Source organism: Miniopterus schreibersii (genome assembly GCF_964146895.1).
Source record: "Miniopterus schreibersii genome assembly, chromosome: 19".
In the NCBI taxonomy this organism is placed as follows: Eukaryota; Metazoa; Chordata; class Mammalia; order Chiroptera; family Miniopteridae; genus Miniopterus; species Miniopterus schreibersii.
In genome coordinates this window covers 11,664,832-11,692,074 of record NC_138119.1, presented here as the reverse complement: position 1 = coordinate 11,692,074, position 27,243 = coordinate 11,664,832, and the positions used below count along the sequence as shown (strand labels likewise).

The following is a 27,243-nucleotide window of genomic DNA, read 5'->3' as shown; positions in this document are numbered from 1 at the left end:
ACTATGCCAGACAACATGTGAACAGGAATGAAACAAGATTTTGACTCTCAAAAAGGGAGGCGGTAAATACCGAGATGGACAGTACCTGGGCAATATGCTCTAAGTACTTTAAAGGTGACAGGAACACGATCTAGGTAAGTTCAGAAAAGGGAGCGCCACGTAAATCTTCCTCGTGGGCTTTGAAAGGCCAATAATACACGTCAAAAGCCAAAATCTAACAAAGAATGGCTCAGTGACGTGTCCTTTCCTGTCTTTACTTGTTTTTGAAGGACTCCTTTCCTGACTCCTTGCTGTCTGTCCTCCAGTCCCGGCGTTTGGTGGGTGGAGATGGGGCACAACTGTTCGGTAAATAATCCGCCTGAATGGATTTGCACACTCAGGCTCCATCCTATTCCGGGCTCCCGAGAGAAATGCCTCCGTTATCTGTTTCGCTGTTCGTGCTGACAGCTCAGCTCTAGGGTCCTTACGTTCAGGCTGGAACTGGAATGGGCCCGTCAGGCACCAGAGTTCATTTCTCGTCCAAAGCCAGGAACGTCCCAGTGAGCTTCGCCCTAGGCTGACCAGGAAGCAAGGTTTTCCCAGCCACCTCCCAAGGAGCGACCAGAAAGCGGCAGGACCGACGCACAATCGGTTTCCCTACAGCGGTTCGTCTGATTGTTGGCGCCAAAACAAACCACCGGGCCGTCCCCTGCCGGGTCTATATGACACGTAAGACACGTAATCGACAATCCTCCGCCTCGCTAAATAGTCCCTTCAAGGATTTCCCGCGTACGCGCTTTTGCCCCGCAAATGCTTTCGGTGGATAGTAAATGAGCCTCGGGGGTGCATCAACCTTCTGTCCGAATGGAAATTTCAATTTTCTAATCATTTTCTCTTCACAGATCCCTCCGCCAGAAATTATTTTCGCAGTCCCCACTTCCGGGTCCGCCATTTTGTTGCCTCCATTTCTCCACGAGGGGGGTTAAAGGCCCCCAAAATATGCATATATGAAAAGGCCAAAAAGTAACCGTCACTGACAGGCATTGTAAACTAGAGAAGGAAACGGCACCAAACTGGCGGGTTTGGCGAAAGCGCAGCCGGCAGCGTCCCGGACGAGGAGGTGAGGGGGAAGGAGAGATGCGTGGACTCGGGGGGGCGTCAGGGCCGGCAGGGAGAGTGCGGTGAAAAGTCGCACCGCTCCCCAGCCCAGCCCCGAACTTCTGGGTGCAGACGGAGCGGCGCCCCTTCGTCGGAGAGGGGGATCTTGGGGGAGGGGGACGAAGAGGAAGGGGATGCTGCCGGGAGGAAGGGGAGGGGACTGGGAGGAGGTGAGGAAGGGGGTGGGTGTAAGACCTGGGGCTGGGGAGCTGGACCAAGGGAAATCAAGGCCACGGAGGTGACCACGAGGGGGCAGTGCTGAGCCCGGGCCGAGTGACACCCTGTCCGGGTGACTCTTCTCCGCAGACACAACATAGCTGGGAAACTGGAGGGTTTGCGGCAGAGGAGAAAACGGGGATTCTCATTCCCGCCCCAGTAATAGCCTAAAGATTATTAGTGAGCGCGCTAATCTGAACCAGAGTCTGAGGGCCCCTCCTCCAGGTCCCTTTTTTTAAAGAGAGAGGAAGGAAGGGAAAGAGAAACATCGATTTGTTGTGTTGTTCCATTTACTTATGTATTCACTGGTAGATGCTTCTTTGTGCCCTAACTGGGGATCAGTGCGCAACCTTGGCGTATCCGGAGGAGGCCCTAACCGATTGAGCTGCCCCACCAGGGCCTGGGCCTCGGGTTCTTACACAGTTGTTTGTACAGCTGGCGGCTCAGTGGGGACATGTGTGATAGAAAAAGGAAAAAAAAGGTCAGACCATGGTTTCTTCAATTTCAATTCTTCTTCCCGTTAGCCTTCTCTCTGCTCACAGCTTTACTTGAGCCAGCAGAGATCACCCCATTACTCTCTCCCTTCCCAGGAGGAATCCCTCCCTCTCTCTCCCCCCCCTTCTCTCCCTCTCTCCCTTTCTCTCTCCTCTTACCCCTCTTCCTCTCTCCCTCCCCCCCCATCTGTGGAAAAGGACACTCTATGGCTTCCTTCAACAATTTAACAATATTTTTGGCCATCTAGGACCATATTTTCAACATACCATTTGACTCACCCAGTTCAGTAGAGATGTTCTTAAGCATCTGTTTTCATATATGCCTTGATAACAATGAAAAAGCTGCCCTGCCCAAATTCCCATATCAGCCAACTTACTCTCTAATTACTGTCTTTGTCAGGAGCTCAAGCACTTCATCTATTATTAAAACACTATTGATTATTGAAAGTTCTTGTGTGTTCGGGAGGGGGTGTTTCGTTCATCTTCAAAGTCCTAAGGGTCAAGTTAAATCAACTTTTGTTTCTTCACTTTATATGTAGGGAAAGTGGCAGGACATACAGTAAGGAAGAATGTTTTCCCTTTTTTTTTAGTAATCAGAGAGTTTAGAACTAGACTGCCCTCTTGTCTCTTAGGCTACATCTTTTTTTTTAATAGTTTATTGATTTTTAGAGAGAGGAATGGAGAGGGAAAGAGAAAAACATCCATGTCAGAGCATCAGTGTGAGAGTGCAACATCAGTTGGCTGCCTCCTGCACACACCCCTACTGGGGATGGAGCCCACCACCCAGGCATGTGCTGGTGACCAGAATCAAACCAGCAACCTCCCAGTACACTGGACAATGCCCAACAAACTGAAGCATGCGGGCCAGGGCACAAGTGATACTTCCTTAAAAGTTAATTGCAATGAGAAATCAGAAACTGTATCAGTGAAATTTTATACTGTTACCCTAAAATTTATCTGTTTTTCACTTTGAATGAATCTTTTACCCCTGCATGATTTTTAAAAAATGAAATAAAGGTTTACTTTTAATCGTGCAAAGGCCAATGTAGGCGCCACAATTCTTTTTTTTTTTTTAATCCTCACTGGAGGATATTTTTTCCATTGCTTTTTCAGAGAGAGAGAAACATTGATGTGAGAGAGACATATCGATTGGTTGCCTCTGGTACACTCCCATGAGCCTGTAACTGAGGTATGTGCGCTTGGCAGGAATTGAACCTGGGGACCCTTCAGTCAGCAGGCAGACATTCTATCCACAGCCAACCCAGCTAGGGCAGGTGCCATGTTTCTTGAGTAGGTCTCTTTCAATCAACTCAGGAATCTGGGTTGCTTCCATCATGTGGCTCTTCTGTCACATAGTCCAGTCTCCATGTGACTTCTTCTGTAAATACTTGGTTATAAGACTTCTGTTCAGCTAGTCTTCAGTTGGTTGGTTGTTCTATAATTTTGTTGTAATTCTAATTCGGACCTGAGAGGAAGTGAGTATAACTTCCACTTACTCCAAAGAAGTGTCTGCCATATACTTTGGTTTGTCTGTCATTCTTTCCTGTAACATATTTCTACCCATGGTCATTTCAAAAGGATGAAGTGTTGTTTTATTGATCTCTTAAGCTAGAAAGGTGGTGATGTGATGTGTTGCACATATTTCCAAAGTATTATTCTGGAGATTGGAAGCGAGGGAACTGTTGTTTAGGGCCTGAAACTTTCCCAAATATCTGATTGTTAGTGTTAGATGATGAGGTAGAAAAGAAATGCCTACCCGATAGTGACCTTGAAAAGTATTTTAAAGTACAAGGAGTCTTCTAAAGACATTTTTAGGCAGCTCTCCTTGTGTTTGAGTTACAGCTTCCTGAAAACTTTTGTTCCTATGCATAAAGATGTCTTTGGTGGACTTGGGGAAAAGGTTGCTAGAAGCAGCAAGAAAAGGCCAAGATGATGAAGTGAGAACATTGATGGCAAATGGTGCTCCATTCACCACAGACTGGGTAAGCGCTCTCGATTATTCCCACTGTGTGCTGTTACCAATCTTTTTCTTTTTTTATATTTTTATTTATTGACTTGAGAGAGAGAGAGGAAAAGAAGGGGAGGGAGAGAAACATTGATTTATTGATTTACTTATTTATGCATCATTGGTTGAGTCTTGTATGTGCCTTGACCCTGGATTGAACCGGCAACCTTGGAGTATTGGGACGACGCTCTAACCAACTGAGCTACCCGGCCAGGGAACCAGTCTTTTCTTAAAGGCTAGCAGACTTTATTGATGTTTCTTCATTCCCTTTCTGCCTCATTCTCCTCACAAGAGTTTTATTTTCTTTCTATCACCTGAATATGTGGTTTTCTTTTTCTTTTAGTTTTCCAAATTGGAAGTATCTCCTGTGGATATGTAGGTGGTAATTGTAAAGGTCTTATATACTTGTGATTTTCTATAATGCTTTTCAGAGTATTTTCTAAAAGTTTAATTCTCCCTGGAGTGTACTTGGGTTATACACTTCTGTAATTAGCTAGAAATTAAACAATCAGTATAATAAAAGTGCATTTCTAGCCTAATAAACTCCTTGTTTTCTTTTCTCTAAAATGTCCTAGTTAATAAAAATAGTCTAGCATCAGAAGGTCGCTACTTCATTTCCTGGTCAGGACTCATACGTAGGTTGCAGGTTCGATTCCCAGACAGGGTGCGTACAAGAGGAAACTCATCAAGGTGTCTTTCTCACATAGATATTTCTCTCTCTCTCTCTTCCCCCCCTTCCTCCCTCTCTAAAAAATAAAAAGAAAAGAAAAAAGAAAAGAAATAGTCTAGCTATTGTGTTTGCCTTACCACTGTTTAAAAATATTAAAGAGGACCTGGCCAGTATGGCTGTTGGTTGAGCATCGTTCCATGCACCAAAAGGTTGCCAGTTCGATTCCCAGTTGGTACATGCCCAGGTTGTGGGCTCATCCCTAGTAGGGGACATACAGGAGGCAAACGATCAATCGATGTATCACACACCATTGTTTCTCTCTCTCCCTCTCCGTAAAGATCAATAAAAATATTTTTAAAAACTAAAACATTAAAGAGGAAGGTATAATTTCATGATCCTAGACAGCCAGCTCAGAGAGCAGTTTTAGAAGACCCAGGTCCAGGTTATAATGTGGGCTACAGTGAATGAGTGTCCTCTTTTCTCGAGTGGCTAATTCGTAACTTTAGGGGCCAACAGTCTCTCTCTCTCTTTATCCTCACCCGAGGATATGTTTCTTTATTGATTTTAGAGAGAGAGAAAAGGAGAGAAAGGAGGAGGGGGGGAGAGAGAGAGAGAGCGAGAGAGCGCGAGCAACGTCAGTGTGAGAGAGGAACCCCGATTGGTTGCTTTCTGCAGGTGCCCCAAACCCACAGCCCTTCCGTGCACGGGAAGACGCTCCAGCCAACTGAGCCACATAGGCCAGGACTGAGGACAGCAGGTTCTTAGCACCTCACAAAAAGGAAGAAAGGAAACCCATGAGATGAGCATTTCTATAAATAGACCTGAAAAGAGCAATGTGAATTAAATCCAGTCAGGCACAGAGGCTGAATATATAAAAAGCAAAGAATAAACAAAATAGGCTTAAAATAAAGAGCATAACACAAACCCAGGAATAGAATTCTGGTGAAAGTGGATGCTGATAACTCTTAGAAGATTTACTTTGAGATAATACAGACTTGCTAATTGCTGTTGATACTCAATTGCTAAATTTTTATTGCCTCTTCTTGGTCTTTTTTGCTTTGCTTTACTGTGGTAACAAACTTCTATTCCAAACAAATTGGCACCCCAAGTTCCACATGCAACTTTCTAGTCTCTGCCCTTTTCCTAAAAATTGTTTTGAACCTTTATCTGACTCAGAATCATCTTGTTTGTCCATTTTTTTAACCTTTTTCTAAACCCTGTTTCAAATCATGTCCTTTAGGGAATCTGACCTGATAAATCCACCTGATTTAAATCTATTATATTTAGCACTTGTTTAATTGGTGGTATATTTATTTCTCTATTAGTATATTAATTTTTAATTAAGTTATTTCTTCAGTCCTGTCTACCCAACCAGGCTGTCTCTCCAAAGGCAGGAACCATAAAACTCACCTCTTGTTCATTTGTATCTCTCCAGTAATGATTTAGGAGTCTGCACACAGTTGATATTCAATGAGTATTATTTTCCCACAGCTTGGAACATCACCCCTCCACCTTGCAGCCCAGTATGGTCATTATTCCACAGCAGAAGTGCTCCTTCGAGCAGGTGTTAGCCGGGATGCCCGAACCAAAGTGGACAGGACCCCCTTGCACATGGCTGCAGCTGATGGACATGCACACATCGTGGAACTGCTTGTTAGGGTAAAGCTAGAATAGTGGCGGGTCTATATTGTAAAAAGGACACCCACCTCCCTTTCTTACTTAAATGAGTGGTAGAAAACTAAGTTGGGGAAGATCAAGTTGAGGACATTTTATAGCATTGACTATGAAAATTTTGTTTTCCAATCTTTTGAAAGATAAACAGACTTTATTGGGGTGTTTTTTTTTTCATTTCCTTTCTGCAGGTGTTCTCTGTATTTATCCCCATTTTTTCAGACACTCAGCTCTGTTAATAAATGCAACAAAACTCTGTTCTTTTACCCTTCCTTTCCCATCTGTTATAATTTCCCAGTGATGTCCTTAGAAGATCCACTCATTGAAGGTATTATGTCTATCAACATCAGGATAATTTGAGAAATGTTTTTCCCTTTGGTATGTCTTAAATTTGATCTAAATTTGAATATGTGTTATCCATGGAAATTCTCTGTATTGGTGATGGGATCTTGCACCTGTGCTGCTATAACCAGTGTCTGTATGAAAACATTACTTTTCTATGACAGAATGGTGCAGATGTGAATGCCAAGGATATGCTGAAGATGACAGCTTTGCACTGGGCCACAGAGTACCACCACCGAGATGTTGTAGAGCTACTTATTAAATATGGAGCTGATGTCCATGCTTTTAGCAAGTTTGATAAATCTGCCTTTGACATAGCCCTGGAGAAGAACAACGCTGAGATTCTGGTCATCCTTCAGGTCTGGTTTTTTTTTAAATCCCCAGAGTATACTTCAATTGAAGTTAAGGATTTATTGTGGGAGCTAAATCAAAACTGAATGTTTTCTGTCTTATCAAAGAGTACTTCTAATGTGCCTTAATCTTGTGATTAGTGTCATTAGTATATTTAAAAACATATACATTCTACAAAGCCCTGAATTACTCATAGTGATTGAATAACAATGTTGGTGGCCAACACAAAAACAAGGTTTATTTGGCTTTAGAATGATTTTTTTTCTCCATGAAAATTTTTCTTTCTAGTTAAATTTGACTTGGAAATATATTAAAAGCCTCTTTATGTTTTCTGAATGTACATCAACTGATGTAAGACAGTACATAGCCCTAAAGCCTACTGAGTCATCTCAGAATTAAGGGAAGCCGTCTCAGAATTAAAAGCTAGCTGCCCAGCCGGAGTAGCTCAGTTGATTGAGTGTTGTCCCATGCACAGAAAGGTTGCCATTTCAATTCCCAGTCAAGGGCACATACCTGGGTCTTGGGTTCGTCCTCAGTTGGGGCATGTACAGAAGGCAACCGATTAATGTTTCTCTCTCACAGCGATGTTTTTTTCTTTCTCTCTCCTTTCCTCCTTTCTTCTCTCTAAGCATGTCCTCAGGTGAGGATTAAAAAAAAAAAAAGTTAGCTGTGATGATTCCACCCATTAATTTCTTAAGCCAACATTTGTATATCAGGAAATAACAGGATAAGAGATACAAAGATGAATAGGACATGCCCTGCCTTTGGAGTGTTTAGCGTGATGAAGTTTAGACAATACTCTGGTGATAAACAGATATCTACCAACTATTACAGGAGTACAGAATAAGGAGTATTAATGATGCTTAAGGCAAAAATTAAAGTGGATATAGAATCTGAACTGAATTTTGAAGAAGTAGGCAGAGAAGTGAGACAGTGATATTCTAGGCTAGAAAGAGAGCAAATCAGAGACATAGAAGTGTGAAAGGACATGGAATATTCAGAGTAAGTAGTTCTGTGACTGGAGACTGGGCAAGGGAAGTGGAATTTGGGAGCTAACACTTGTTAGGCCAGGTTCTCAGCATAGGGGTGTTACATGCATATAAAGGAGTTTGTTTTGTGGGTAATAGGAATCCAATAGAATGTTTAAAATATATGATTGATATTAGACTTTTTTTAAGAAAGGGAGGAAGGGAGAGAGAAAAACACACATCAATGTGAGAAAGAAACATGGATCGGTTGCCTCACATATGCACCCTGACTGGGGATCAAACCGCAACCTAGGTATGTGCCCTGACCAAGAACTGAACCCATGACCTTCTGGTGCATGAGAGGACACTCCAACCAACTAAGCCACACCAGCCAGGGCCATATGATTAGACTTTTTTTAAAAAGGTGATTATTTGGAGTGTGGTATACAGACTGGAGAGAGAAGATTTAATATTAAAGAACCATATAGTGATTTGCATTAGGCTAGGCAAGAGCCAATGAGGGCTTGAGTTAGGGAAGTGATAGGATAGAAGAAGGGCATATTCAAGAAGGAATTTAACAGTACCCAGAGAATGGATAATCTGTTTCAGGCTGAAGCTCTTAGTCAAGGGGATAATTATATATGAAAAATAGGTAGACATTTCTGCTGTATTTTCAGTGGCTTGTTTGTTGTTTTTTACAGACGGTTCCCTATAAACTGGTTATCCTCTTCAACTTTCAATTCCTTGTATAGAGCTCTTTCATAATTGGGACTTTTTTAGTAGTGACCATGTTTGTAGAAAACTGCTTTTGAAAGTAAAAGAAAATAAAGATAAGTTTCCTTACACCAAAATTGTACACACATTCCTGGAAGCAAAGTGCAGCATATGAAACTAGACTTTAAAATCTGGCACTTATTTATTTGCTTGTTATATATTCTCTGAGGAATTCTTCAGTGGCAGAATGGAACAAGTTGTTGGACAAAACTTTGAAGAATATTCTTGTCTGTAGATTCTCTGTAGGGATCTCCTGCTAGTGCATTGATTTGTAGATAATGGATCATAGAATATTATTGTTGGAAATTACTTTTTAGGCTGCCCCCCTTATTTTTTCAAATAAAAACACAAGCTCCAGAGAGGTTAAGTGAATTGTATAGAAGTTTTTGCACATAATACACCTTTTTTCCTAAAGAAGAAATAAGTTTGAGAAAGCAACTTAACATCTCCGTTTTCCTGGTTGGAAAACAAAAAATAAACATTGGTCTTATTGAGAACTCTGAGCTCCCTGGGACATTGTGTGCTAGAACTAGTTCTACTTGATAGAGCATTGAGGGTGGGGGTGGCTCTTAGTAACTGTATAACTAAGGCTAAAAAGTGTTCTGACTTTAAAATATCCATCTTGTTTTATAGGAAGCAATGCAGAATCAGGTGAATGCTAATCCTGAAAGAGCCAACCCTGTGACTATGGCTACCCCATTTATCTTCACGTCAGGAGAAGTTGTCAACCTCGCTAGCCTTGTTTCTTCAGCCAACACCAAAACAACCTCAGGTAATATTCTGATAGTGTGGCATTTATTTTAGACTTAAAATGAACAGAACCCCAGGTTTTCCTGTGAAATGGATAGATAGCCTCTCTGATATTCCTTTATTAAAATCTTCCCCCAAAATAGAGGATTTATAATAGATTTTAAAGCTAATGCACTTATTCTTCCTAGGGTAAGGGAAGATTATACATAGGGGTTATCCCTACCTGGGTACTTACTGTGTTAAAAGTAAAATATTCTACACATTAATCTGTTGAAGGGTTATGCCTGACCCAAAAAATGAAAATATAGGGGTCCTTCAATATAGTACTGATAAGGAAGATAGTTAAATATTCATAATCTAAAGCAGTAACAAATAAAGCAGAAGAAACATAAGTGGTTGTTGGAATGCTGATACAAAAGAGGTACATGTGATTATTTGAATAAAGTATAAGAATCTCCGTTTGTTCTTGAGAATACATTTAACAACAAAATAACAAAAAAAGCACCTGGTGTTGATCTTTTGAAACGTGTGTTTTTAACAAAAACATCTATCTAAAAAGGAGAAAACTGAACTTGTTTTCAACATCTCTTTACAAATATTTGTTTTACAACAAAGGAACTTATATCCTCATTTACATAAATTTTCTAGCTGACTCTTGTTTTTTTTCCTATTTCTGACTTTCATTTAAAAATAGGCAATTGTATTCCTATTTAAGTTGATATAATATCAAAGGAAGATGTTGAATGAAGTGTTATTGAGAGACAGGGTTGTAAAATAGAAAGAGCATATACATAGAATTGTACATTCAGATCTGCATTCAAATACTAATTTATTAATTCACTAGATACTTGGCTGTGGGAAAACTACTTCTCTAAGCCTTCTTTACTAATTTATAAAATTGTGATATATCTACTTTATGAGGTTATTGTAAGACTTCGACAGTTTGTATTTCAGGGTCCATTTTATAGCAGGGCTTCCTTAATAGCTAGTGGTAAGTAAAAATTAACTTCTCAGTAAAGATGGATTCTTTCATATCCACAAGGAGGCAGTAGTGACCTTCATTTTATAGCTCTTTAACTCATTTAAAATCACTTTGCTTTTAGCTAAATGATTAAAAACAATTTAGCTTATAAATACATACACATGTAATCAGAACATTCACAGCCTTTTGGACCACACTGATTAGAACAAGTGCTTTTATAATCCAAAAGTCTTTAGAAGCCAATAATGTTATATGTTCACAAACATGTGAAAAGACTAGAGTTCATCTTTAGTCTAACTACTGCAATTCTCTAGACCCTAATCTGGAATGATTATCAAAATTGAAGACATTCAGGATAGAGATACTTAGCCTTGGCTCCCTGGGCTAATATCAGGTTTATCATTTTACTTTTGACAAACCTGTTCTTCTTTCTCTCTTCCATATGTTGACAGCTACAAATTGAAATTACTAAACCATCCCATAATAAAGCTGATCTCTCCAATGCCATCTTAACCACAAAGTAGTTCTACCTAGCTCTCCACCTTTGGGCGATTGGCCTACTTGAAGCTTAATCAGTGTAGATATAAGAAAAGTTATTAGACACATTCAAGTTGTGTTACTCAGCTGGGTTAAAGGATTTTCTTTTCCTGAATAGTGGGTGAATTTCTTGTTTCCCATCCAGTAATATTTTTAAGAATTAACTGAAAGTATCCCTAGGAGTATCACGTTGGTATATATTTTTAATACCAAAAATCCAGATTAGAAAGTTTGCTTTCAATTTTCCATTTGTGACTAAAGGTGTGAGTCATCAGTACTACCAACAAATTGCAATGATTTAGGAAGGCAGACTATATTTAAACATCAGGGCAAAACAGTTACGAAGATGAATTTCCTGTTTCTGTAGAATCATAAGATTCACTCCAAAGTCAAACATAAATAGCTTTGTATTGGTTCATAAAGAGTACAGGCTCAGAATCTAATGAATTAGGTTTTTGTCGGGGCTCTGATACTCATTAGCTGCCTCACCTTGGACAAATTACTTAGTTTTCTGGATCTAGTTTACTAACTTAGTGAGACTGTCTAGCCTACCATAGCACACTCCCCTAAGTCCTGGCCTGAAGAATTTATTTATATGTCACTTTCTTTTTAATATATCTTTATTGATTTCAGAGAGAGGAAGGGAAAGGGAGAGAGGGAGATAGAAACATCAATGATGAGAGAGTCATCATTGATCAGCTGCCTCCTGCACGGCCCCTACTGGGGATTGAGCCCGCAACCTGGGCATGTGCCCTGGCCAGGAATCGAACCTCGATCTCCTGGATCCTAGGTCGATGCTCAACCGCTGAGGCACGCCTGGCCAGGCTATATGTCATGTTTTGAATAGGTAACAAGGATTGTCACTGATAGTGCCATTTCCCTTCCAAAAATCATGCACATCTTACTTTATCTGATGTCTTATATTGAAGAGAAGGAAACAACATTATTAAGCAATACAGTACTTTATTTTCCTAGAACTCCCTGGGATAAGTCTAAATAGGTCACTTGCATTGTTTCTTTTCAATTTCAACTGTGTATGTCAGAACACTAAACCTGATTTTTCACAAATGTTCATTTTTATTGAGAGGAAGGTGGGTGAGTCATTATGTTTCAATTAAAAGGAGACTACTGCCCTGGCAGGTGGTTCAGTTGGTTGGATTGAAGTCTTGTACACCAAAAGGTTTTAGGTTACAGGTTTCAATTCCATGTAGGGCACATACCTAGGTTGTGGTTTCAATCCCTGGTCGGGGTGTGCACAGGAGGCAACCAATCAATGTTTCTCTCTCACATCAGTGTTTCTCTTTCTCTGTCCTTTCCTCTCTCTAAAAATCAATAAAAAGACATATCCTCAAGTGAGGATTTAAAAACAAAAAGGAGCCCCAGCTGGTTTGCTCAGTGGTTAGAACATCAGCCCTTGGACTGAAGGGTCCCAGGTTCGATTCTGGCCAAGGGCATGTACCTCCGTTGTAGGCTCAATCCCTGGCCCCCCTGTCCGGGTGTGTGCAGGAGGCAGCCAACCATGTGTGTCCCTCCCTCCCTCCTTCCCTCCTTCCCTCCCTCTCTCCCTCTCCCTCTCTTTTTCTCTCTCTCTCTCCCTATCCCCCCTCCCCCTCTCTGTCTCTTCCCCTCCCCCCCTCCCCCCTCCCCCTTCTACCCTCTGAAAAGCAATAGGGAAAAAATATTATCAGGTGAGGATTAAAAAACAAAACAAAACGGAGAGCACCCTTAGGTTGGGATCATCATATTAATGCTCTGGTAAAATATAACAGCCTTGTTTTTTTATTGCTAGTGACTATCACATATAGTCCAACTTTCATGAGTATACATATATCTAAAAGTCACTTGTACCTTGTTGTTTTCATTTGTTAGTTCTTATGTCAGCATTTGTTATGATATGATAGACTGGGTGATGAGAAAAGCATGAACTAAGCAGAAAAATTAGGGAATAGGCTGGATCTAGGGAATAGGCTGCATGAAGTCATTAAATAGACATGGGCTTCTTTCTGGAGGTCAAGTACTGTGTTCCACTCAGACCATTTGGTTCCCCGAGTATTTTATGATAATTAGAATAAAATAGAGATATCATCACTATGTCCACTCCTACAGTCATCATCCAAAAGCTTTGATTAAGATAGTTTGCAGCTATGAGGAGTACTACATATGTAATCCACCTTTTAAAGGAAAACCTTCTAAAATTTAAATTTATAAATAAGTTAGGTTACCTAGAGTAATCACATCAGAAGAGGACTCTTCGCTCTGTGGGAGGATTTATTACAGAGTGTTACATAGGAGTGTCCTTAAGTATTTTTCTTTTAAAATATGTTTTTATTGATTTCAGAGAGAGGAAGGGAGAGATAGAAACATCAATAATGAGAGTCCTTGATCAGCTGCCTCCTGCACGCCCCCAACTGGGGATTGAGCCCACAACCCGGCATGTGCCCTGACCAGGAATCGAACCTCGATCTCCTGGATCCTAGGTCCCTAGGTCGATGCTCAACCACTGAGCCACACCTGGCTGGGCAGGTGTTTGCATACTTAACAGCTGATAGCTCAGTTGACATTTCTTTCTTTAACCCATTGGAATTAATAATTATTCAAAGTATGTATACATTTTGTGTATATAATTTCTAAACTTATATGTATAACTTATAAAGAATTATTAGTAAGAGTGGATCAACTACTAAGAGGAATGGAGAACCCTAAAGAATACAGGACTAAACAAAATAGGGAGCATCCACTACTTCTATATGACAAAACTTAATTTCATGCCAGCTGACAAGAAATGTTTATGGAGTCCAGCTTCAGTATCACAAGGAAGGGCAAAGAAGGGTGGATTTGGTACTGAGGCAATAAATTTATAACTGGCACAATAAATATCTTTGAAATATGGAAATGCAATTCATTTTATAAAAGTTAGATTTATGCAAAACTGTTGAGTAATACTTTTAGTTCATAAAGTTAGGCGTGCCTGTTGCCAGATCTAATGCACTTCCCTCTTAGAACTTAGCTGTAAGAAAAGCAGATATAGCCCAGCTGGGCATGGCTCAGCGGTTGAGCGTCGACCTGGGATCCAGGTGATCAGGGTTCAATTCCCAGTCAGGGCACATGCCTAGGTTGCAGGCTCCATCCCCAGTTGGGGGCCTGCAGGAGGCAGCTGATCACTGATGTTTCAATCTCCCTCTCTCCCTCTCCTTTCCTCTCTCTGAAATCAATAAAGATATATTAAAAAATATATAGCAGATATAAGACAAAAAAGTTATGAACAGAATTTTTTTTAAAAGCGCATTATGCCCAGCCGGTGGCTCAGTGGTTGAGTGTCGACCCATGAACCAGGAGGTCATGGTTCAATTCCCAGTCAGGGTACATGCGGGATCCCTGGTGGGGAGCCTGCAGGAGGCAGCTGATCAATGACTCTGTCTCATCATTGATGTTTCTATCTCCCTCTCTCTCTCCCTTCCTCTCTTTGAAATCAATAAAAACATATTTAAAAAATTAAAAATAAAATAAAATGTTTAGTTATATACTATTTTTTTTTAAAGTATATCATGACATAACTAAAGTAGATGATTATTTTTTTTTAGCATTACTTGATTGTGCTACCTTTGATATTCAATATGTGAAACTTCAGGTTTTTAACTGTTCCCACACTAGAGGTCAGTCCTATTCTTCTCTCCTATCTAGCTGATGAGTAAATGTAGTAGGTCAAGTAAAGCCCAGGAGGGGCCTCTCCCCTCATCACTGCTTAGCTGGAGTGAGGCATACTTCATATGCTTACTGCCTCCTGCCACGGAGAGCTCTGTACAGCCAGCCTAGGAAGTGCACGGCACTCTTGGTCTGTTAGCTGCTAATGTTCAGCGTTGGCCTGGCCCAGAGGATAAGCAAATGAAGGGAATATGTGGCCCTACACCAAGCATATTACTTCAGTCCACTTTAAAGGGAAAACTTTTTAATCTTAAGATATTTAACGCCCGTCTGGGCGTGGCTCAGTGGTTAAAGCGTCGACCTAGGATCCAGGCGATCAGGGTTCGATTCCCGGTCAGGGCACATGCCCGGGTTGCGGGCTGCAGCCGATCAATGACTCTCTCATCATTGATGTTTCTATCTCTCTCTCCCTCTCCCTTCCTCTCTCTGAAATCAATAAAGATATATTTAAAAAAAAAAAAAGACATTTAACACCGTGATAATTGGTTTAATCAGTTTGTATTAGAGATCAGGATTAAGAGCCTTGGACTGAAAAGCTGAGGTTTTGATATAATAAGACATCTCAATTCATTTTAGTTCATCTCAGTTTATTCTCTCTGCTCGACCTCATTTGCCTTTTTTACTGAAATAGGTGACCCCCATGCCTCCTCAACAGTACACTTCTCAAATTCTACCACCTCAGTGCTGGCCACCCTTGCAGCTCTTGCTGAGGCATCAGCTCCCCTCTCCAACTCACACAGAGCCACAGGTAGGTAAGGGATATCTGCTGGTTGAATCACCATTTCCTCTTTTGTTTTTAAATCTCCAGCAGATTTAATTTGCAGGAAATATTAAAGAATTATGGTTAGAAACAGCTAGGAAAAAGGATGTAGAGTCATGGAGCATCAGAAAAATCACTGTGATATAATCAGATGGCTGAACTCTATCGGAGAATGACTAAGTTTTCTTTTGATTTTGTTTGCCCTGACTCCACTTGCTTCAGGTTGAAATATTGAGTCTTATATTAGCAGACTTTTTGGAAATACTCTGTTATGTTTTGACTGATGCTATCATAGTGATTCAAAATAGCAGCCAAGCTAGCTTGGATTATATTAAAGCATCAAAATACATGGGACTGCTACCTCTCTCTCTCACTGTCACATCCTTTGTATTTCAACTTGGTTTGGGTTTTTTTCCACTGGAGGTGTTCTGTTGGTATTTGCAATGGAATTGGGCAGATACATGCTGTATAGTTCTGATATTTAAAACAAAAAGATTTTAACTCACTTAGAGATAGTGACCTATTGGGAAAATGCCGAGGGCTTCATATAGGTAGGGGCAGATAGTTGTAGGTAGGGCTAAATAGTCATCTAGGAGTCTTTCTGGAACCCTCTACAGAGTACTCCATCCAAAACAAAAGCAGATTGTTCTAATTTCTTTCTGCCATTGACATTTGGGTAGTGAGAACATTCTTCCAATCCTGTTTTTCCAACTGGCAGCAATCAAAAAGACCTCTACTTAAATGTGTATGGGTGAGCAGCATGGCAGAAGTGAAGCAATATATTAAACTTGTGTTTGTTTTCTTTTGATTTGCTCTTTGAACTTGAATACGTTTCTTTTTCAGGTCTCAGTTTCCTTGTTTCAAGCATAATGGTTGGATTATTAGGGTCCTTTCAGCTATTAACGTTTAACTGTTCTTTGTTGCTAAAGGGTGTGAATGCTCTATTTCCGTTGAATTACATGGATATATCTCATATGGATAGTCCATACCCCACTTACTGCAAAGTTCTACTTGTGATTCTTTAGGTAGAGGAATTCCATAGTGGTAGGAATTGTTTCCCCTAATAGTTATTGGGGACATTTACTAACCAAACTGAAAATCTTGACTCAACATAATACATGTAAACTTCTCAGAAAGGTGCTGGCACATAGTAAATAATCAGTGTTAGTTGCTGTTAATATTATTGATCTGTCAAACGGAAGAAACCACCTATCATTTTTGTCTGTCAAACTTCTTTAATGCTCTGACAACATATTGTTAATTCACTATTAAATGCCTCTATTTTCTTATAGCAATAGATCTACTCTAACTTATAGTTATTTTTCTAAGCTCCATTGATTTTGACTTTCAAGATGCTTCCTGCAAAAAAGTGTTGTAAGATCAAATATGTTTGGGAAACTCATACCTTACTTATCCCATATTGGAGAATCACAGTGCTCATTAGCTTGTTGGGGTCTCTGATACTTCCTACAAAACAAACAAAAAAGTCTAAGCATGTTTAAACCAGAATTTTGAGAATATATTTGTACATAGAACACATCTTTAGTGAAAGCTATTAACATCTCAATGAAAACTTTTTAGAAAATACATTTAATGCATTCTTTATTTCTTTCTCCTCTGACTTAGTATTGTCAGAGCTTGCTCTTGTACACTGTTAAATCTAACTTTTTCAAGTTTTCCTATCCTCAGTATTATCAATTTCAAGGAGGCTGAAATTACTATACTTCTATTTTTAAAAAAGCTAAAATTTTAAATTTACTTTTGCCATCTCTAGCTAATTCAGAGGAAATTATAGAAGGAAATTCTGTTGACTCATCAATCCAACAAGTGGTGGGGAGTGGAGGCCAAAGGGTGATCACCATAGTGACCGATGGAGTGCCTCTGGGTAATATCCAAACTGCAATCCCTACTGGAGGCATTGGCCAGCCATTTATTGTAACTATGCAAGATGGACAACAAGGTGAGTTATCACATTAGACAATTGTTTATGAAAAGATGTTTTAGACACTCAACTTTCCTGTAAAAATGAGACAATATTAGGTGAGTAGTGAGAATCGGAGAATGCCAGATGCCAAATGAGGTTAAAAAGCTCTGAAAAAGAAAAAGAAACCAGGCTGGCAAAGGCACATTTCCCTAATATATATAAAATTTGTGAATAAAAACCATAATCTGGTAGAGCAAATAACATGAACCGTAGGTCACAGAAAAGAAAATACTGATAGTTTTTGAAAATGTGTTCAATATGTTCATTTATAGCATGAGAAATGTAAATAAATACTGCACTGAGATACCATTGTAACATTATGTTGTCAAGGGTGTGGAGAAACACGCACTCTAATAAATCACCAGTGAGTAAATTAATGCATCCTCTAAAGAGCAATTGGCAATATCTATCACTATTAATGATGCACATACCTTTTGGTTAAAAAGTTCTTTTTCTAGCACTGGACGGTGTGGCTCAGTTGGTTGGGTCTCCTCCTGTTCACTGAAAGGTTGCCTGTTTGATTTCCAGTCAGGGCACATACCTGGGTTTTGGACTCGATCCCTGGTAGGGGGCATGCAGGAGGCAGCTGATGGATGTTTCTCATCGATATTTCTCTCTCTCCCTCTCCCTTCCTCTCTATCTAAAAATCAATAATAAAAAATAAGAAAAAAACATTAAAAAGAACTTTATCCCTAGCTGGTTTGGCTCAGTAGTTAGGGCTTCGGCCTGTGGACTGAAGGTCCTGGGTTTGATTCCAGCCAAAGGCATGTACCTCAGTTGCAGGCTCAATCCCTGGCCTCAGTTGGGGCCCATGCTGGAGGCAACCAATCGATGTGTGTCTCTCAGATCAATATTTCTCTCTCTCCTTCTCCTTCTCCCCCCCGCCCCACTGTCTTGGAAAAGCAATGGAAAAAAATATCCTCAGGTGAGGATTAAAAAAAAAAAACTTAAAAAACCTGCTTGGCTGTCATGGCTCAGTGGTTGAGCATTGGAGATCTCAGTTCTATTCCTGGTCAGGCCACATTCCCCCGGGTTGTGGGCTCGATCCCCAGTAGGGGGTGTGCAGGAGGCAGCCGATCAATGACTCCCTCATCATTGATGTTTCTCTTTCTCTCTCCCTCTCCCTTCCTCTTTTTGAAATCAATAAAGATATATTTTTCAAAATAAAATTTGAGGCTTTACTTGGATGGACTACACTACTTTTAAAAAATGTGTTTAGCCCTGGCTGGGTAGTTCAGTTGGTTAGAATGTTGTCCAGATATGCCAAAGTTGCAGGTTCGATTCCTAGTCAGGGCACATATGAGAATCAACCAATGAGTGCATCAATAAGTGGAACAACAACCAAAAATCAGTGTTTCTTTCCCTCTCTCTCTCTCCCCCTTTCTTTCTTCCTCCCCCCCCACCCAAATCAATCTAAAAAAAAGAAAAGCTGAGATTTTGTGAATTATCTGCAGGGAAATTTTTAAAATTTATTATTTTTTATTGATTTTGGACAGGAAGGGAAAGGGAGGGGGAGAGAGAGAAACATGCAAACGAAAATCTTATGTGAAGACATCAGCATTCTTTAGACAAGTTATTCCTACAGAATTATATCTAATTGGTCATAGATCCTTACGTCTTTATATAAGAGTCTCAGACCTGGGTCTTAACTGCATGGCTTCCAAACCTGTCAGTCTCCACCCTTCCTTTCAGAGGCCTTCTTAGTGCCTCTCTAATCCTTTCTGTTTCTCTCTGCAGGGCCAGGACTAACCTGTTGATTCTAAATTCCAAAGGCATATGAAAAATAAGATCTCAAAGAATACATTTCAGTTTATTTTCTCATTTAAAGCAAGCAAACCCTCTTTGTTTTACAATGTATTCATCACCTCCAATTGATGTCCTTTGGCTTGTAGTTCTAACTGTACCTGCTGGTCAGGTTGCAGAGGAGACTATAATTGAAGAAGAAGAGGAAGAAGCAGCAGAGAAGTTGCAGTTGCCATTGACGAAGAAACCAAGGGTAGAAGAGATGGCAGACAGTGTGGAGGAAAGCAAGGTAACGTTTTTAGCAGTGTGGAGGGAAGAGAGGGGGAAGAAAGAAAAGCCAGAACTTCTAAGGCCTGAACCCTTTCACCCTTTTGTGTGCTCTCTGGATAACCTGCTATCGGAGCTCTTACCTGGTGGCTGCCGGTTTACTTCCACAGGAGGGCACGGAGAGAGAGCTCCTGCAGCAGCAGCTCCAGGAGGCCAACCGCAGGGCGCAGGAGTACCGGCACCAGCTGCTGAAGAAGGAGCAGGAGGCCGAGCAGTACCGCCTCAAGCTGGAGGCCATGGCCCGGCAGCAGCCCAACGGGGTCGGCGTCGACTTCGCTGTGCTCGAAGAGGTGGCCGAGGTGGACGCCGTAGTAGTCACAGAGGGGGAGATGGAAGAGAGAGGGACGGAAGCGACTGGGGCCGGAGGGACCCCCGAGCCTCACCCTGGAGTTTCCATGGAAACTGTTTCCTCTTAAAGCACAAGGGCCACAGTTTGTACTGTGTCCATCTTTTTCCTCTTTTTTTAAAAGAAAATGCAGAGGACAAACCTTGTTTTAAAATTAAGAATGTCCTTAAGAAGAAAACTGTAACAGGGTACAATGCTTGGGCTCAGGAAGGCTCTCTATGCAACTGGAAAAATCAAAGCCAAATTTAGGGAACAGTTCTTCTGAGAGGCCAAAAAAATAAGGACCAAATTTCTCAGCGACATCACTGCTTTAAACATAAGAGGTAAAAGAATGCTGCATGTTGTAGGTTGATTGTTTTTAAAAAACTGACTTTTTATCAAAAGATTTTACTTCCTATCAAAAGATTTTTTAAGATAACATTCCTAATTGGACCCACCCAGATCCTTTAATAGTTGTACCGTCAAGTGACCAGAGACATTGCCTTAGATTTATGATGGTGTCTGTTACAGAAGAAAACTAATTGGGAAGGAGGTTAGGAACAAGCTTTGGGGAAGAGAAAAGAATATATTCCACTTCCAAAGGATCAGGTGCTCCCCACTATCCTGAGTTGATTTCACTGAAAAGGAATTTGTGATTGCCTGACTAAATTTGCATCCATTGTATGTCCATAGCTTAGCTGCCAGTTAAGAAACTGAGATATAATTTTTGAAAACTGGAAAGAAAACTAGTTTATGTGGAGAAGTGTATATAAATCCAAAATCCTCCAGGCTGTGCTTTCACAATGCTGGAAAGTGGCCAAAAAGAGGCTTGTTGGGGTTATGAAACAATCTGCTGTTGAGATGCAAACTTTGCTCTGGCTGGATTTTACAAAATTGCAATCAGGATGGTAGTCCGTTGTTAGAACAACTTGCTTTCAAAAATTTATTTATGTAATATCAAGCTTTAATAGCAATTCTTTATTTTATAAAATTTCGTTGAGCTTTCTAAGTGTGCCTTTCTGTGGAGCTTACATGGTATCCTATTATATACAATAAAAGAAAGGGGGAGGGAGAGATGAATGTTGAAGATGTTGTGTAGTTTTGTTGGCATTTGATTTGGGATGAGTAGATTGCCCTGTTTCCTTAAGGAAGAACCTTATGCAGAGCTTTTGTGCCTTATAGGCTCTCAGTGTGTCCTGGCGAAGGGAATAAAAACTATCAGTGCCTAGAGTAAGGAACCAAAGATTCTGGCAAGATGCTTCGTCTGCCTTACTCCCTTCTCTCCCACTATGCCTGCCCCCTTTGCCTAGACACTTTTGAAAAGTGTTTCATCGCTTGGTTTCTTTGTGTGCCAGTTTGGAGATTTTTCAAAAGAAGGGGAAATATGGATGGAGAGAGAGGTGGTGGAGAGGTTACGTTACAGAGGTTATGCCTTTGAAATAGGGCCCTCATCATTCTTCACTTGCTTGCTTGCTTTGTTGTAAATGACAAGAAGAAACCAGAGGGAGATGTGCCAAGTAAACATTTGAATTACTGTTTAGAATATGGTTTTCTTAATTAGCGATCATGGGGAAAACATACATTTTTAATTTGGAATAAAATTTGACAGTTAATATGGTTCTCTTTATCTTGATTAGTGAAGTGATTTGCCACAATTTTCTAGAGGTGAAAAACCATTTGGGGCTCAAAATAAACTGAAAGCACAAATCCCCAAACTAAATTTCACGAACAGAATTGGCTATTAGAGGCTTCTAGGCAAAAATGTCAGTTTTGAAATTAATCTTGACAATTGGCCACCTTGGCTGGGTTTTCCCCATGGACATGAGTACTGAGCACTTCCCAGCCGGCTCGAGATTCCTCTGGGCTGTTGGGGAAGATGGAGAAATGCAGTGTATGTTTTTCTAAGTCCTTTTGTGAACCAGGTGCTAACAATAAGCTGCTATTGTGTGCCATTTCAGAGCCTTAGCTTAACTATAGATGGACCAAGTGTCATTTTAGATGTGTTTTGTTTGTGTTCTTGGTGTATATGTTGACTTTAATTCTTTTTTTCCTTTCCTGGAGTGGGGAGTGGGGAGTTTCTATCTAACATTCCCTTTTGAGCATACAGAGTCCCTACTGTTTTGGTGAACTGTTTATCAGTTCTTATTATCTTTCTATAGGAAGCTATCATTCCTATACACAAAAAAATCTTGAATACAGCCCAAGTCATTTTTGATGATGGGGTCCCTGAGATTGGGATTAAAGGAGAGGTTGGGATAGGGAGAGAGAAAGAAGGGAAATGTCTGGAAAGGGGTGGGTAGCAAAAAGGTATTTGTTTCTATTTACTTGGAATAGACCTTTTAGCATCCTAGAGAAGGGAAATAAGATTTGGTCTCCAGTTGTGTTGCTGTGGAGAGAATGGTAAGTCAGGATCCCTTGAAGTAGTTAGAAGTTAAACACTAAATGCATTAATGGCAATACCATTTTATGATTTTTGCATTTCTTTCGGGATCAGCCATGGGAGTTGGGAAAATGTTGCTAGATCTTCTGGGTTAGGGGATTCCACCTCGCCTTTGGCAAGGTTGGGTTACAGAGAATCAAATACAGACAAGTGGTTCAGAATTGGTACTTGAACAGAAGAGACCTGGAGCCTAGGATGGTTGCCTAACGTTAAAGTAAAGCTGCTTTAATAGTATCAGTATTAACATAGGACTTTTATACTCGATCTTTGCATTTTGATCTTAATCCTATTCCCCAAATAGAGAAAAGAAAAATCTTAACATTTCTGTTCTTGTTTCTGGCTTCAGGAAAATTACTTATAAATGTATAAGTGTACATTCTCTTACTATCACTACCTCTGTGAGATCTCTTCATTGTAATGCCAGAGTTGAGGTCTTTTAACTGAAGTATTGGAGAACTTGGTGTTAGGTTTTCTATGTTTTGAACTCAGTGCCTTAAAAGATGTTCTTTTTCTTTGTCAGATCTGTGTTCAGTTATTTTTGTCTTTGCCTTTTCCCCTTCTTCAGCCTTACCTTTGCATTATTAAAGTTTGTATGTCTGCTCAGTAATGTTAGAAATACGTGGCATACAAAATTACTTTCTTTATGCTGATGTAAATAAATGAGTTTACCAGAGGGCTCTCCAGTTGAAGTTAGGTATCATGTGATCAAGGATGGATGGATGGATGGATGGATGGATGGATGGATGGATGGATGGATAGATAGAAGTGTGTGTGTGTAGATATATACTTTTTTTAAAAAATTGATTTTTAGAAAGAGAGGAAGGGAGAGGGAGAGAGAGATACAGAGAGAGAAACATTGATGTGAGAGCAAAACATCAACCGACTGCCTCCTGCACGCCTCCTACCAGGAATCGAGCCAGCAACGGTCACATGCCCTGACTGGGAATCAAACCAGTGACCTTTGGTGCATGAGACAATGGCCCAACCAAGTGAGCCACATTGGCCAAGGCTGGGGTGTGTGTTTTTTTTAATCCTCACTTAAGGACATGCTTAGAAGAAGGGGAGGGAGAAACATCAATGTGAGAGCAAAACATCAACCAGTTGCCTTCCCTACATTCCCCTATTGGAGTTTGAACCCACAACCCAGGTGTGTGCCCTGACTGGGAATTGAACCAGCAACGTTTTGGTGCACGGGACAACGCTCGGCCACTCTGGGCAGGCATGACCAGGGTATTTTTAATGCGCCTTTGCTAGGTGTATATTAATGTGTATGTTTATAAATATATATGGATTTTCTCACTTTTCTCTTTATTTGAGGTTCAACTCTCAAGTACCTGGTATAACCTGGAAATATTTCATTTCATTAGATGAAATGAGACAGGGTTTCTTTGGATTCGCTAAAGGGCCTGAGGAAGAAAAAGCATTGCTTTGGCCCTTCTCTGAGAGGTGTGCTCTAACAGGCAGTAATGAGAAACCCGAGGAGTGAGACCCCAGGGAGAACCAGTACCTGGCTTTACAGAGATTTGTTTAGCATTTTGTGTGATGACACCATGTAAGCTGAAAGATTCAGAGCAGTGTTGAGGTAGAGATGGAACCGCCCTTCCACAGAGCATCCTTTCCACTCCTATGGCAGCTATTTTGACTGGCACTTATACAGTCTCGTACACCTCTCTCCTCCTTGAGCAGACATCTCTGTATGGCCGGAAAAGGAGCTTAAGAATGGAATACATGTCAAGATCACCAGTATGCTGCTCTGGGCTCTTACCTAACCTATCTCCATTTTATGTGATGAATATTTTCCCCTTCTGAGTGAATTCTCTTATTTCCTATGGCAATGTATTGAGCAAGAAGAATATGAATTTAAATTAAGTAGCTTTGAGCCTCTGGTACTGCCTTTTATTTTATTTTTGAGCCTCTCTAGGATTAGAGGGTGGGGTGACATTCCTAGACTCTAGTAGCAATTTGATTTGTTAATGGCAGGAAATTGTGATTTCCTATCTCTCGGCCTCCCCTTTTCCCCTATAACTACTTCTGCTTCTGTGACCCCATTGTTCTTATCACATCATCCTTCCCAGGAACTAGAACTTAATTAGTAGGCCCTTCTAATTTCTGGGCCTGCCTTTCCTCTTTCCACTCCCCTCTATCCCTACTACATGTTTTCTGTTTATTCTGAAGTGGTTTGTTTCTGAGAATTAAGTCACACCCTATAATCCTGTGCTTCCTAGTTGGTTTCAGGCCATCTTGCTCTATCAGTAATGATAGCAGCTCCCTTCTCTGGCTTTGCCCTGTATACTGTCCTTCTGCCAAGGCCGTTCATGTTGGGACGGGGCAGGAGTGGGGTTGGGGATTGGGGGGGTTAGAGAGAAGGACGGTGGGTAGGGTGCCTAGATACTTATTAAAATGTCCTCCATTTTCAGGGTGTCTGACAGCTTTATGTACAGTATGTTTTAGGAAAACTTAAATATACTTCTCTTTTTTATTTAGGATTTTAATAAAATAGGATTTGATTCTGATGAGCAAGTTTGTGTGTATGTGTGTGTGGGTGAGCATTTGTGTGTATATACACCTATACAGATCTATATTATATATATACATTTTTTGTACTATCATTTAAAATAAAGATGTTTCTTAATAAAATATCAAAGTCTTACCATTTCAGGGTGTTACTGAAATTTTTTACATATCCTTGGCAAAAATGGTATCTACTCCCTGACTACAGATCAACCTCAGTACAGTCATGTACCACTTAACAATGGGGATATGTTCTGAGAAATACATCTTTTAAAAAAAAAATACATCTTTAGGCAGTTTTGCTGTGTGAACATCATAAAGTGTACTTATACAAACCTAGATGGTAGAGCCCACTACACACCTGGGCTATATGGTATATAGCGCATTCCCCCTAGGCTACAAACCGATATACAGCATGTTACTCTACTGAGTACTGTAGGCAACTACAACACAATGGTGTTTGTATACCTAAACACAGGAAAGGTACAGTAAAAATACGGTATTAAAGATGAAGAATGGTGCACCTTGCTGGTGCTCCTTACCATGAATGAAGCCTGCAGGACTGGAAGTGAGCGAGTGATGAGTGAATGTGAAGGCCTAGGACATTACTGCACACTACTGTGGACTTTGTAAACACTGTTCGCTTAAGCTACACTAAATTTATAAAAAACAAAACAAAACAGGAGAGTAAATCAACCACAAGAGAAAATGATGCAATCAAGAGACACGGTAAACACAAGATGCATTAGGCTGCTTCCAGCATAACACTGTCTTACAGCAAACTCTTTTACTCTAACAATAAAAAGTGTAGTAAATACATAAACCAGTAACATAGTTCTTTATCATTACCAAGTATTATGTACTGTACATAATCATATGTGCTATATTTTTATACAGCTGGCAGTGCAGTTGGTTTACACCAGCACCACCACAAACGTGAGGAATGCGTTGCACCACGACATTATGCCGACTACAGCATCACTAGGCGATACAGGATTTTTTTCAGCTCCATTATAATAGGGGAGTCACGTATGCAGCTGAGTGAAACATCATTATGTGGTACGTGACTGCAGCAAGTTTTCCCTGCCCAGCTGAGCTAATGAGGGAGAGGTGGCAGGAAGGCAGTGGGGGAGAGTCTTTCCCCGGTTGGGGTACTCGCACCCTCTGCCTTTTCCTTAACTAGCTACTCCTCAGCTGGTATTCTTTTTGTTCTTGTTAATCCTCACCTGAGGATATTTTTTCCATTGATTTTTAGAGAGAGTGGATGGGGGGAAGAGAAAGAGACATCCATATGAAAGACACATCAATTGGTTGCCCCCCTACAGTCACCCCTACCAGGACTGGGGATGGAACCTGCAACCCAGGTACATGCCCTTGACCAGGAATCGAACCTGCAACCGTTTGGTGCCAGGGCTCAGCTGGTATTCTTAACAGGTGAAGCAAGTTGAGGTAAGAATTGAAGTGAGAAAAAGTAAAAGAATGAAGAGAGCTTTTGATTGGCTTGTTAAATTTACATCTTCCTCCCACCCCACTCCCTTCCCTAAAAGCAGACAACCAAGGGAGAACAGTGGCTGAAGGAAATGATTATGTGCCTTGTGTGGGAGTAAATTCAATACTGAGACACAGGGGGCGAAACATCAGGCTCAGGGAAGCTTGAAAATAGTGGATTTGTTCTGCTGGCTTCTCAGCTATTCTTAGTTAATAAGGTGCTTGTTGCTATCTCAGTCCAATTCAGCATGCATTTATTAAATGAATACAAGTAGCAGTCTGGTGGTGGCACAAACCCCATTGATAGCCAGGTCTGAAAAGACCCATCTGGCTGGCAAAATGGGTGTCCCTGTCCAGTGTGCAGTAGTGTTCACAAAAGCTGCTCCACTGGCAATAAGGTTGCCTTTCTTGAATACAGGAAGGTAATACCAAAGTCAAGGATATATAAGCATCTGTGTTCAGCAATTAGAATCTCCAGGCAAGATCTCAAAGTCAATATTCAGGGAACCAAACACCTACCATGGATTAGGCTGTGTATAGATAATTGCTTTTGGTAAGTAACATACAGGCAACAAATATAGTGTACATTTTATTTATAAGGTATGTCTGGTCTGGCAGATACCCCATAGATGTATATACAATCTTTGCTGAGAGAAAAAGAGCAGGGACTTGAGGAGCCCTGAAAAACAAAAAAACTAAGAGTCTGGTTGAATTAAAATCCTACTGAGAGAAGTCATCAGGAATATGGGAGAGTTAAAAGGGAATTGGATAGGAACCTTGAGTTCTCTGAAGGGTAATATTTTAAATGACGGGGGGAACATGAACTAGGGCAACATCCCCAAGACTTTTCTCTCTGTGAAAGTGAGCCTTCTAGTCCAAGAAGATCAATAGGTAGAAAACAAGAGAAGGTGAAGTGAGAGCAGCCTAGTGATGATTACACCTATGTACGTTTTGTGCAAGATGTTTTATAGAGTAAGTTAAGACTATAGGGGACCCCTGAGCAAAGTGTGGGGCTGCACTCTGTTCCAGTAACCAGTCCTAAAGTTTAAGAAAGTCTTTGTTAATC

General features: G+C 40.6%; 1 protein-coding gene across 5 annotated transcripts; it reads left to right on the top strand.

Annotated features, from left to right (window-relative positions):
• The first annotated feature begins 956 nt into the window (after positions 1 to 956).
• On the top strand, positions 957 to 21,356 carry GABPB2 (GA binding protein transcription factor subunit beta 2). Of its 5 annotated transcripts, none has more exons than XM_081122353.1 (9): positions 959 to 1,099; positions 3,690 to 3,829; positions 6,014 to 6,181; positions 6,700 to 6,894; positions 9,262 to 9,400; positions 15,231 to 15,347; positions 17,134 to 17,319; positions 19,236 to 19,375; positions 19,524 to 21,342. In XM_081122353.1, exons 2-9 carry the CDS (start codon positions 3,722 to 3,724, stop codon positions 19,827 to 19,829), a joined length of 1,359 nt encoding a protein of 452 aa, XP_080978479.1. In that variant the 5' UTR covers positions 959 to 1,099; positions 3,690 to 3,721; the 3' UTR covers positions 19,830 to 21,342. The 5 variants fall into 5 exon arrangements, with proteins under 5 accessions (XP_080978482.1, XP_080978479.1, XP_080978480.1 ...); XM_081122354.1 differs by having other exon boundaries at positions 1,009 to 1,099; positions 3,722 to 3,829; XM_081122352.1 differs by lacking the exon at positions 959 to 1,099 and adding an exon at positions 1,783 to 1,834 and having other exon boundaries at positions 3,722 to 3,829.
• The last annotated feature ends 5,887 nt before the right edge of the window (positions 21,357 to 27,243 follow it).

Bases quoted from the DNA above. Each gene is read 5' to 3' on its own strand.
- GABPB2 (XM_081122352.1), top strand. From the start codon at position 1,808: ATGTGTGATAGAAAAAGGAAAAAAAAG. The intron at 6,182-6,699 runs GTAAAGCTAGAA...TTTCTATGACAG, and splicing joins TCGTGGAACTGCTTGTTAGG to AATGGTGCAGATGTGAATGC. The intron at 9,401-15,230 runs GTAATATTCTGA...TTACTGAAATAG, and splicing joins CAACACCAAAACAACCTCAG to GTGACCCCCATGCCTCCTCA.